At 39.9% G+C, this 13,131-nt stretch overlaps 1 protein-coding gene across 1 annotated transcript in view; it reads left to right on the top strand.

Annotated features, from left to right (window-relative positions):
* NECAB2 (N-terminal EF-hand calcium binding protein 2) overlaps positions 1-13,131 on the top strand; it is a gene marked incomplete at both ends in the record, with an annotated part of 159,772 nt that overhangs the window by 48,708 nt on the left and 97,933 nt on the right. The window contains one exon of the mRNA XM_081336063.1: positions 10,232-10,340. Within this exon, the coding sequence (XP_081192189.1) occupies positions 10,232-10,340 (109 nt within the window). The remainder of the gene's footprint in view (positions 1-10,231; positions 10,341-13,131) is intronic.

Here is a 13,131-nt window from a genome sequence, read left to right as displayed (position 1 = left end):
GAAAAAAAGCCCTGAAACCAAAATGGGATGCTGTATTCTAAGTGTGGTCTATGCAAAGGCTTTATAAAATGGTACTAGACTTACTAAGCCTAAGGCTTTATAGAGCAGTACTAGAGAAGACTCTTTAGAGTCCCTTGGCCGGCAAGGAGATCAAGTCAGCCAATCCTAAAGGAAATCAACCCTAACTGTTCTTTGGAAGGACAGATAATGAAGCTGAGGCTCAAATATTTTAGCCAGCTAATGAGAAGAGAGCAGTCACTGGAGAAGATCTTGATGTTGGGAAAGATGGAAGGTAAAAGTAGAAGGGGACAGCAGAAGATGAGATGGTTAGATAGTGTCATTGGTGCAATGAACGTAAATTTGGGCAAAACCTGGGAGACGGTGTGGGACTGGAGACCTGGCATGCTACTACGGTCCATGGGGTTGCGAAGAGTCGGACATGACTTAGTGACTGAAAACAGCAACAACAAAATTAATTCATGTTTTTCCCCCACGTAGTTCTCCTGCACTGCAGATTCCCCACTTCCACTCACCATGGTGTTAGCCACAAGATGGGCCCATAGATGTTGATCTCTGCTGCCCTTGCGGCTTTAATCGGAGGAAGCATTGATGCTTTTATTACCGAAAGTGAAAATGTGGGAGGAAAGATGTCATCCATTTTCACCCCAAGGTCTGCGGAGGCGCGATTGTCCCTCTCAGGTGTCCTCTTCAGATCTTCATTACTGGCAGCCTGTTCTCTAGGAGAGAAGCAATTCTATAAGATTGAAACTAGTGAAGGGCAACAGAAGTCAGCTCTAATCCAGCTTGATGAAAGGAAATTTGCTTTTCCATTTATTTCAGGAACATAGAACATAGAATAATAATAAGAGTTGAACCCTTCTTCTTCATGGTAGCCCCTCAAATATTGGAACACTACTATAATGTCTCCCCTACTCTTTCTTTTCATCAGAGTAGACATACCCAATTCCTGCAACTGTTCTTCGTATGTTTTAGCCTCCAGTCCCCTAATCATTTTCATTGCTCTTCTCTGCACTCTTTCTAGAGTCTCAACATCTTTTGTCTGAGAAATTGTAAAGGAAGGAGGGTGATATTCTTGCACTTACAAGTAATCCTCAACTTACAATTGGACGGGAACTTCCATCGCTAAGTGATGTGATTGTTAAGTGAATTAGGTCTAATTTTATGACCTTTTTTACCGCTCTTGTTAAGCAAGTCATGCGGTCATTAAGTGAATCTGGGTTTTCCCATTGACTTCGCTTGTCGGAAGTTCTGGGAAGGTAAAAAATGGTGATCCCAGGATGCTGCAATTGTCGTAAATATCTATATGCAAGTGCCAAGCCCCCAAATTGCACTCAAGTGACCATGAGGATGCTGTAGCAGTCGTAAGTCAGCTTTTTCAGTGCTGTCGCAACTTCAAACAGTTTCTAAACAAGCACTCATAAGTCGAGGACTACCTTTATTTACAAGGTACTGAGCTGTTATATTTCATTGCATCATCAACTCTCCACTCTTTTTGGCTATTTGTGCTTCTGTTAAATCAGTAGTGAAAATATTTTTAGATTGGTAAAATGAACATCCTGGGAGGCTGTGAATGACGGAAGGATCAGAAGGGTTAAAAACACACCATCTCCCCCCATTTCTAACAACAAAGTCAGTGCACCAACCCCGGCAAACCATCGAAAGGAAATTCTTCAGCACTTTGAGAACAAAGAAGAAGCAAAAAAATTAGAAGCCTCTTTAGGAGACGAAAACTTGAGAAATTACAAGGCAGATTTTGTCCCAGCGTCAACTGAAATGTTCAAAGACAACATTCATGCACCAAGATCAGTCCAGATGGCAGAGCTGTCTTGAAACGATTCCGCTTTTTATTGCAGAGTAGAGTGGAGGCAGGGTTGAAGGACACGTTATGAATAGATTCTCGGCTCAAATATTGTTCTGCTGAGCCTAGACCAGATCGGAAAATCAACTCCACAGTAACACCAGATTTACCCTTCACTAAGATAGACCATTATAGCAGAATCTTGCATGTCTGCTAGAACTTATCCTCTCTTCCCTCTTACATCAGGGAAAAGCTAGCCTGAATCCCTATTTAACACAGATAGACCTCAACTTATAATTATTCATTTAGCGACCGTGCAAAGTTACAGTAAAACTGAAAAAAAGGGACTTAACAACTAATCCTAACACTTAACTTGCCTTCAAAAGTTGCGGGTGCTCCATCACTGGAGGCTTTTCAGAAGAGATTGGATAGCCATTTCTCTGAATCTCCTGCTTGAACAGGGGGTTGGACTAGAAGACCTCTAAAGTCCCTTCCAGTTCTGATGTTCTATGTTCTTAAGACTATCACAGGGTAGGAAATGTTTCAGCTCCTGGAATTATTATAAACTACTACCTTTCTTCTACCAAAAAAATAAAAGCAAACCTTGCTTAAGAGACTCTGGGAGAAGTCTGCTTAGAAAATGAATTATTTTCAATTTTAGGAAGAGGCCAAAAAAAAAAAAAAGAAAAATAGTTTTCAGGACTGTCCCTGACTTCAGGATAGGGACAGGCCACCTGTCAACTTTCAGTGGTCAATGAATCACCCTTTCCAAGAAGAGTCTGCATTGGTTTGGAACAGCCCCAAGGGTGATCTGGAAAGCCACCAGCATAGTAGCCTCTGTCCCCAACTTCTTTTTTTTATTGAAAAGTTTTAGAATACATTTTATCTTTAACAATCCCCCCCTCCCTCCACCCACCCCTACCTAACCCTCCCTATCCCTCCCCCCCATTCCCCCCTCCCCCCCGACTTCCCAGAGCTAAGTACAAGGTATAAAAACAAAGAACAATCATAAACATCCATATGCTAACAACAATAAACTATTAATTCTATCGCACTCTAGCTCATATAAAATGACTACAAGCAATACTGATATTACATAAAAAAGGGAAAAAAAAGAAAAGAATACTTATTCAAATGCTAGGTGAAACTTTTTAGTCCCATATTTGTTCTGGATATAATCAATCCACTTTTTCCACTCCATAATATAACGTTCTTGCGAATGATCTTTCAAGTAAGCCGAAATCTTTGCCATTTCCGCCAGGTCAGAAACCTTTAGAGTCCATTCTTCTATAGTCGGCAATTCCTCCTTCTTCCAATATTGACCTATTAAGAGTCTTGCTGCTGTGATTAAATACAACATCAACTTAATGTCCACAACAGTAGCATCTGTAATTATGCCCAATAAAAACAATTGCGGACAAAACTTTATCCTTTGCCTGAAAATCTTCTGCATATTCCACCAAATTTTTATCCAAAAAGCCTTAACCTTTTTGCAGGTCCACCATATATGAAAATACGTTGCATCTTCGCCACCACATCTCCAACATTTAGGTTGATAGTTCGGATACATACTTGCAAGCTTTTTAGGATCTAAATGCCATCTATAAAACATTTTATAAAAGTTCTCCCTTAAATTTTGGGCTTGTGTGTCCCCAACTTCTTAAAGAAGTTGGTGTCTTTTGCCCAGAATTGGGGTGGGCACCAAACCATTGCCTGCAAAAGGCCTGGGGAATGAAAAATATCTTGACAAACTTCGCGAAGGCCGAGAGAAGAAGAACTGACAAGACTCTGGTGGAGATATAATTCATAACCTCTCAGGAATGATTGAGAAAAACATCTCTTGCAGGTTGATAGACGGGTCTCTGAAGCAGACTTGCAGTTTTTTACCATCTTGACATCCAGCATGAAAATTAGCAATTCACGGTACCTAATTTATTAGTCTTCATTTACAGAGGCAGAGGAAAAGCTTCCATTACTAATAGAGAAGTGTCATCACAATGGCTTGACAGAATACAGAATACGGAGTTGGAAGGGTTTTTAGTTCTGTTAGTCCAGGGGTAGGCAACCTTGGCTCTGTTATGACTTGTGGACTTCACCTCCCAGAATTCCTGAGCCAGCCATGCTGAGGGGAAAGGGAGAGGTTTCCAAGCTGAGCTATGCTGGCTCAGGAATTCTGGGAGTTGAAGTCCACGAGTCATAAAACAGCCAAGGTTGCCTACCCCTGGCCTAGGCGGCTTTATGACTTGTGGACCTCAACTCCCAGAATCCCTGAGCCAGCCATGCTGAGGGGAAAGGGAGAGGTTTCCAAGCTGAGCTATGCTGGCTCAGGAATTCTGGGAGTTGAAGTCCACGAGTCATAAAAGAGCCAAGGTTGCCTACCCCTGTTCAAGTCCAAGCCCCTGCTGAACCAGGATACCTCATCCCATTCTGGACAAATGGCTGTCCAATGTCTTCTTAAAAACCTCCAGCAATGGAGCACCCACCACTTCTGGAGGCAGGTTGTTCCACTTCTTAATTGTTCTCACTGACAGGAAATTTCTTCTTAGTTCTAGGTTGCTTCTCTCTTTGATGATCTTGTCCTTTGTTACTTCTTGTCCTGCTCTCCACTGCTTTGGAGAATAAGTTAACCCCTTCTTCTTTGTAACAGCCCCTCAAATATTGGAAGATGTTATCATATCACACAGTCCTTTTCTTCGTTAGACTAGACATGTCTTATCTATAGCTAATTCTTCTTTTTCCAGTCTTAGGCTTTCTTTGCAGTGAGGAAGGAAAATTAGTTTTTTTTCCATCTTGACCTGCCATAATAGACATTCATCTAAGCTGATCTGTGCAAACCGAAGTGAACCATTAGTGTTGGTCTTGATACAGCAAACTCCTTAAAAATATCCTCCACTATTTTCTCACCGGTTAGAATGGAATAGAATAGAATAATAGAATAGAATAGAATAGAATAGAATAGAATAGAATAGAATAGAATAGAATAGAATAGAATAGAATAGAATAGAATAGAATAGAATAGAATAGAATAGAATAATAGAACAGAACAGAACAGAATAGAATAGAATAAGCAATAGGAAATAGAATAGAATAGAATAGAATAGAATAGAATAGAATAGAATAGAATAGAATAGAATAGAAGAATAGAATAGAATAGAATAGAATAGAATAGAATAGAATAGAACAGAACAGAACAGAACAGAACAGAAGAATAGAATAGAATAGAATAGAATAGAATAGAATAGAATAGAATAGAATAGAATAGAATAGAATAGAATAAGCAATAGGAAAAAGAATAGAATAGAATAGAATAGAATAGAATAGAATAGAATAGAATAGAATAGAATAGAATAGAATAGAATAGAATAGAATAGAATAGAATAGAATAGAACAGAATAGAATTCTTTATTGGCCAAGTATGATTGGACACACAAGGAATTTGTCTCTGGTGCATAAGCTCTCAGTGTACATACAAGGAACAGGTGATAAATCATGATCATAATCATAAAAATACATTCATCATAAATCATAAAACATTTAGTGATAGTCACAGGATACTAAATAAGCAAACAACATAAATCATAAATAAAACAATATAAATTGTGAGATACAAGGAACAAAGTTATAGTCAAAAGAAGATAAGGAGATAGAAAATAGGAAAGATGAGGAGAACCATAGTAATACAGCCTTACTAGATTGTTTGACAGTGTTTTTGGGAATTAGTTGTTTAGCAGAGTGATGACATGGGGGGAAAAACTGTCCTTGTGACTAGTTGTTTTGACATGCAATGCTCTGTGGAAGCATCCTGAGGAGAGAAGTTGAAACAGTCTATGTCCAGGATGTGAGGAGTCTGGAGATATTTTCACAGCCCTCTTTCCGGCCAGTGCAGCACACAGGTCCTCAGTGGAAGGCAGGCTGGTTGCAAATGGCTTTTTTTCTGCAGTTCTAACTATCAGTTGAAGTTTGTGTCTGTCTTGTTTGGTTGCAGTGCCGAACCAGACAGTTATAGAGGTGCAAATGACAGACTCAACAATTCCTTTGTAGAACCGTATCGGCAGCTCCCTGGGCAGTCTGAGCTCTCTGAGTTGGCGCAGGAAGAACATTCTTTGTTGTGCTTTTTTGATGACATTTTTGATGTGAGGTGTCCATTTTAAGTCTTGAGATATTAACAGAACCGAGAAGCTTGTAGGTCTCTATTAGCATTGTGAGAGGTGATAGAATAGGAGGGCTTCTCCTAAAATCTACTATGCTTTCTACAGTTTTGAGTGTGTTCAGTTCAAGATTGTTCCGGCCCCACCACAAGGCTAGCTGTTCAAACCCCCCCCCCCCCCCCGTCTAAATGCAGATTTGTCATTGTCTCAAATGAGACCAATCATCATTGTATCATCTGCAAACTTCAGCACTTTAACAAAGGGATCCTTTGAGATGCAGTCACCGGTATATAGAGAGAAGAGAAGTGAAGAAAGCACACAGCCCGGGGTGGGTGGGTGGGGGGGATGGGGGGCTGTGTTAATTGTACAGGTATCTGGTGTGATTTTGCCTAGCTTCACCTGCTGCTTCCTGCCATAAATATAACTACCTGCCTGGCTAATAATTTACTGCAACATGTCTGAATGCCCTGAGAAGGTTTGATTGAGCAAAGAAGCAAAATGGAGTCAGATGTGTCGTTAGCGTAGAATTTGCAATACAAAGGAATATGTGTAATTTGTATTGTCCCAAGCAGGCTGAGATTTCCTGATTGAAAGGCTGCCTTAATCTGTATTCCTGAATCCGTGTATATTTAATATGCTTTAAAGCAGGGGTATCCAACCTTGGCAACTTGGCAACTAAAGTTTCTGAGATCTGGCAAATTCTCAGCTCAGCACTGCTTATTTTAACTTGTACCCTTAGATATGCAGAGGATTATAACTGCCCAGGCCATTTTTTTAAAAAGCCTGATAATCATCCTTTCCTGGTTCCCCTTAGCTCTTGGCATTTCTTATCTCACAAACCTGCCTCCTCTTTAAGACCTCCTAGCTCCGGACATTTAGTCAATGCACAGCTTAAGGAGTACTCTGTGTGCTTAAAATATTACATAGATTAAAAGAAGATGTTACATAGGTAGAAAGGATAAAAGGATAGGTTGAACTATGCTTTGCCCAGGTATCAGGCTAACTTTTAATAGGATGTGTGCTACAGGAAGGTTTAAACTTTTGAGGGTTTTTTTAAGGATTGGATGTTAGCTAATTATGTTTATTAACTTGTGGGATGAAACTGCTCTGTTGATCTCTGTATATGCATTGGAAATAAGGGGGAAGAAGAGAGAAAAATAAATTGTTTGAAACTGAACATTTGAGGAAAAAGTGCACAGCTAAATGTCTATGGGGATTCTCAGTCATCCAGGTCATGGTTATCCCAAAGATGCTTTTACATGAGGCAACTGGACTTTCTTGTTTTTCTTTGAAGATGTTTTGCTTCCCATCCAAGAAGCTTTTTCAGCTCTCTTCTTCAGCTGAAGAAGCTTCTTGGATGAGAAGCGAAATGTCTTCAAAGAAAAACAAGAAAGTCTAGTTGCCTCATGAAAAAGCATCTTTGGGATTTGAGGAAAAAGACTTTCAGTGCTTCCAAAGCTAAGATTAATTTTAAAAATTGTAGCACAAGCCAGAGAACCTGGGCATTAGGGAAGCTGTCGTGTGTGAAGAATCAGGACCACTTAAATTCCAGTTAAACTGATTTATTTCTCATGCCTCTAGTCAACTGACCAGTCAACAAAATTCAAGAAGAGTTGGACATAGCACAATTGTGGGAACATATAACTCCAGGCTGATTCCTCTCTTGACGCTGCCTCCAAGCTCTGCCTGCTCTTTTTTATAGAAGCAGAGTAATGGGAAAGAATTAATTGGTTCTTAATATAGGCTTGCAAACAGCCATTGTGGTTTATTAAACCTGAGTTTTGTTTAAACTTGGTTTATTAGGGGAAGCATATTTGGGTTGGGTTCAAAAAAAAGCTTTGTAAAAAAGCTTAAATCAAAATTTCTCAAATTGTCTGATATCACAACCATCTAAACAACCACATGAATGTGTCTGGGGCCACAGAAATAAAGCTAATGACGTAATTGGGGGCTAGCCTGTACAATAAATCAGTACACCACTTTACTTTTTAAATTGTAGGGATCTCACAATTTTATAGCTTCATTGTCAATTTAAAGAAAAAATCAACTTTGAAACCCCATGAAGTGCAGCAAGGGATGAACGTGCTTAGTTTTGTGAAATTTCTGAAATCTGGGTTTTATTGTTTAGACATCTCGTGGGTCTTTTTAAAAAATCAATATTTGCTTTGTATGGTAGCTGTTGAAGAAAACTCTGACTCTCCTAAATAGTCGTTGTAAATGGAATCAAAATGTTTTTACCCTTCTCATGTAGTACATTGTATTCTTTTACACGTTGATCCAGAATTCTGATAGAGTCACAGTTGCAAATTTTATTTTCATATAAGTGTGTTAGGAGAGATATCAATTCAATTTTTCCTCCTTGGCAAAACAGTACAAGAACAGGTAGTTTTCAACTAACAACGGTTCAGTTTAGTGACTGTTCAAAGTTACATCATCACTGAAAAAAGTGACTTATGACCATTTTTCACACATAGGACCGTTGCAGCATCCCCATGTTCATGTGATCAAAATTCAGACAGTTGGCAACCGACTCACATTTATGACAGTTGTCCCGGGGTCATGTGATCCCCTTTTGCGACCTTTTGACAAGCAAAAACAATGGGTAAAACAGATTCAACTAAACAACTGTGTTACTAATTCAACAACTGCAGTGATTCTCTTAACAACTGTGGCAAGAAAGGGTGTAAAATGGGGTGAAACTCAATAAATGTCTCACTTAGCAACAACAATTTTGGGCTCAGTTGTAGCTGTAGTCTCAACTTACAACCATTCATTTAGCATCCGTTTCAAGTTGCAACAGCATTGAAAAAAGGGACCTACGACCGGCCCTCATACTTAACAACTGTCACAGTATTCCTCACAGTGTTGTGATCAAAATTTGGGTGGATGCTTGGCAAATGGCATGTATTTGGGATAGTTACATGGTCCCATGGTCATGTAATCACCTATTGTGACCTTCCCACCTGGTTTCTGACAAGCAAAGGCAGATTTGCTTAATGACTGCATGATTCACTTAATTGCAGCCATTTGCTTAATAACCATGATAATAAAGGTTGTAAGATACTCAGCCAACAACTGCCTTGGTTAGCAATGGAAATTCTGATTCATCTAGGACAGGGGTCTTCAAACTTGGCCCTTTTATGACTTGTGGACTTCAACTCCCAGAATTCCTCAGCCAGCATGAGGGAACTATGTCCCTTTTATGACTTGTGGACTTCAGCTCCCAGAATTCCTCAGCCAGCATGGGGGAACTATGTCCCTTTTATGACTTGTGGACTTCAACTCCCAGAATTCCTCAGCCAGCATGAGGGAACTATGTCCCTTTTATGACTTGTGGACTTCAGCTCCCAGAATTCCTCAGCCAGCATGAGGGAACTATGTCCCTTTTATGACTTGTGGACTTCAACTCCCAGAATTCTGGGAGTTGAAGTCCACAAGTCATAAAAGGGCTACGTTTGAAGACCCCTGATCTAGGACAATTTGTTAGGAAATTGCTCCTCAGTTCTAGGTTGCTTCTCTCTTTGGTTAGTTTCCATCCGTTACTTCTTGTCCTGCCTTCAGGTACTTTGGAGAACAGGTTGACCCCCCTCTTCTTTGTGGCAGCCCCTCAAATATTAGAACCCGGCTATCATGTCACCCTTAATCTTACTCTTCATTTGACCAGACCTGTCTTGTCTAAATCTAATGTTTCTTTTTCCAGTCTTAAGCTTTCTTTAAGTGAGGAAGGACAATTATTATTATCTTGTTTGCAGTCTTAGACTACAAACAAACCACCGTTACATGCCATAACAGACATTCCTCTAGGTTGATCTGTCCAAACCAGAATGAACCAGAATGATCCATTAATGGCAGTCTTTCTACAGCAAACTCCTTAATAATATCCTCCACGATTTTGTCGCTGGTTACTTCATGTAAGGATAAAACCATCTGCCGTGCACATAATCCTAATCCTAATAATAATAATAATAATAATAATAATAATAATAATAATAATAATAATAATAATAATAATAATAATAATTTATTTAGAGACCTCAACAGTGCCCCAAAGCATAAACCAAGAAGCTGCCTTTAGACCAAACTGGACAATCGTTCTATCAGTCAAATAGACAAGGGATTTTCCTTAATGCCAGATTGGTACCCATCCTAGATTGTGACCTTGGCTATTGCATCTCTTTGTGTTGGTTATGCTTCCCCTCTGTTTTGCACCCACTCCCCCTTTTCTGCTGTTAATCCCTCACATCTTCTGTTCTATTACTTACAGATGATGGGAAATTGTCCTTGGAAGAATTCCAGGCCTTCTTTTCCGATGGCACTCTTAACGAGGAGGAGTTGGAGAAACTTTTCCACACCATCGATTCTGACAACACCAGGTGAGTCCCTTTAGATTCATTAACCGCTTTGCCCCATCAAGACAGGCGCTGACTTCTCCATCTCTTCCTGGACTGAACTGACGTATCAACAGTGATGGTAGAGCCATTGAAAACTCTGTGCACAAAGAAGCGAGACAGGGAGGACTCTGTTGGCACATGGTGACGGGGATGTTCTTTTGAGATTGTATAAGGTCAGGCCTAAGGACAAAGATGACACTGTGAAATCCAATTGAGTCCAATTCTTTATTTGTTTCCATCTAATAGACCAGGCACGTGAAACTGCTGGCCCGCGGGCCAGATGCATCATGCCGACACTGCACCCACCCCGTTGCCAGCAATGGGGAAAAAGTTGCGATACATCGCGCGACGTCATGTGACATCACGAGATTGACATGCCTCTAATAGACAGACTCTTGCCAGAAAAAAGCTATAATCTTCTAACAGTTGTACTCTGAGAGATCTGAGGGCGTGGCTGTCCTAAACGTTTTCCTTCTGCCCTCATCTGGACTGTGCAGTCTCTTGTCTTCGGCCCTTTTCTGAAATGTGCTGCCTCTTTCCTGGAAAGCCGTGGTGTGATTGCCAAGATTCCCCACCCTTCCTTCTCCAGCTGTACAGTCCATCTCACAGGGGCACTGTTATTACATGGGGCTGTCAGTTTTTTTCCAGACCTTAAGTGAGGTTTAGGGATGATTGTACATTCTTGAGTTGCTTGGAGCTAAAATATCTCCAGCAATGCCTTTTATCTTATGTCTGGGCTTGTGTCAACGGTGCTAAGAATCCATAGGTTCTAGTCAAGCTGATTAATTGCTTATGTCTATATGTCTTAAGTAACACCAGCTGCCTGCAATTAGTGCAGGTTCGAGTCCCACCAGGCTCAAGGTTGACTCAGCCTTCCATCCTTCCGAGGTAGGTAAAATGAGGACCCAGATTGTTGGGGGCAATTAAGCTGACTTTGTAATAATGCCGCTTGGGGTGTGTGTGTGAAAGCCCTAATAAGCAGGCATATACATAGAATGAAGGCTACTGCTAAGCTTGTAAGCCGCCCTGAGTCTTCGGAGAAGGGCGGGATATAAATGGAATTAAAATAAAATAAATAAATAAAAATAATGGTCAGCACTAAATTGATGCTGGATAAGAGTCAAGAGAATTCATGAGGATTTGGACTCAGATTGCTTGTGGGAATGTTATGACTCTAGGCTGATTCCTCTCTTGACTCCTCCCTCAGGCTGTGCCTGGCCTTCTCCTGTATTTTGGGATGCTCAGGCAATATGGAGGTGCTGATAGGAATGAATGAAAGGTCTTCAAAATTTAAACTTGTAAGAGGAATTAATTGTAAGAGGAAGTAGCTGTAAGAGGAAGTAGCTCCAAGAGGAAAGAGGTAAAACAAATAGGTAAAATTAAAACAGGAAAACTAAAACTAACTGAATAACAGGAAAGAACCTGTTGTTCTAAGAACCCACACAATAACAAAGAACTCAAAAGCAAGTTAAAAGAGCATGCCCAATATGCGACTGAATGTTATCTGACACACATTGCGTACATTGTCTGCTCATTTAAATGCACATGCAATGTGTGATTTAGTATGTTTGGGGAGGGTAGCAGGAAATATGTAGAAGGCGGTTGGAGAGAATCTCATCTCATAGTACCTCAGCCAATGGAGAACGAGGAGGGATGGACGGCCGGGTGTAGGGAATATATAAAGATGTTGATGTGAGATGATGAACTTTGGAGAGAACCAAGATTTGGTGGCTTCTCTCCCCGCTTATTGCAATAAACAAAACGAGGAGGTCTTCACTGTGTCTTGGCTATGGGTTATTGGTTGATGGTCAGGCGAATTTGCCACTGACTGCAAAGGGAAGTAGCCAGGAGCACAGACGTTGCCAAGGGCGTTGGGGCAGTTGATCACACAGGGGTTTTTGTGTTTGTGGTGTCCCACATCTGGAATGCCTGGGCTAGAGAGACATGCTGGGAACCTACACTGACACCTTTGAATGGCAAACAATGACATTTGCTTTTGTATATGCATTTCTATATTTTTAGGCTCAATTAGATTTTGAGTACTTTCTCTGTATTGGATTTTATGTTTCCTATAATTACCTTTTTAAATTTTGTAATTGCCTTCCATTGTTTGCCCGTTTGTCATTTGTCATATTTGTAAAGAACTTTTTAAATCAGTGGTTTTCTCCTCAGAGAAAGATCTATATATACTTATAGTCATTATCCGAATATAGTTGTACTATGTTTTAAGGCTTAATTAAAGTTTCATTACCTGAATCGTGAGCCTTCCACTGATTGAAAGTCTAATTTAGAGAAGTAAAAGAAATATATAGTTTCTTTTCACGAAAAATGACACAGTCACAAAAAAAGATTTTTTCCACACAAAAGCTGTGCAGGAAAAAAAAATCTGCTAATATCCCATAATTCAATTCAATGTAGTCTAATAAAATAAAATACGTAAATGATGCTCAGAAAAAACAAACTGGTATTCATGGAAAAAACAATCTTGCATCTTTAAGACCTTGTTTTTAGAGCAGGAGAAATCTGATGAAAGTTTTCTGGCTAAATGTAGAATCTTCTGCTTTCTGCGGCAGGAAATATAGCCAAGGAATTTATACACGAACGTTTTCTGTTTCATAATGTTTAGTTATTTGGGTTTTCTCCTATTTTCATGCCTTTCGAAGAGAAAGAAAACCACATTCTACCCACCTTATCTGAAACATAAGTTCAACTACACTCAAAGACCAGCTTAGAACAACGCAGTATAAAAAGTAAATAAATAATATGCAAGTAG

The sequence above is a fragment of the Vipera berus genome (assembly GCF_964194415.1).
Source record: "Vipera berus genome assembly, chromosome: 10".
Classification (NCBI taxonomy): Eukaryota; Metazoa; Chordata; class Lepidosauria; order Squamata; family Viperidae; genus Vipera; species Vipera berus.
Note: the sequence above shows the minus strand (reverse complement) of the source record. Positions and strands in the feature narration are given on the sequence as shown.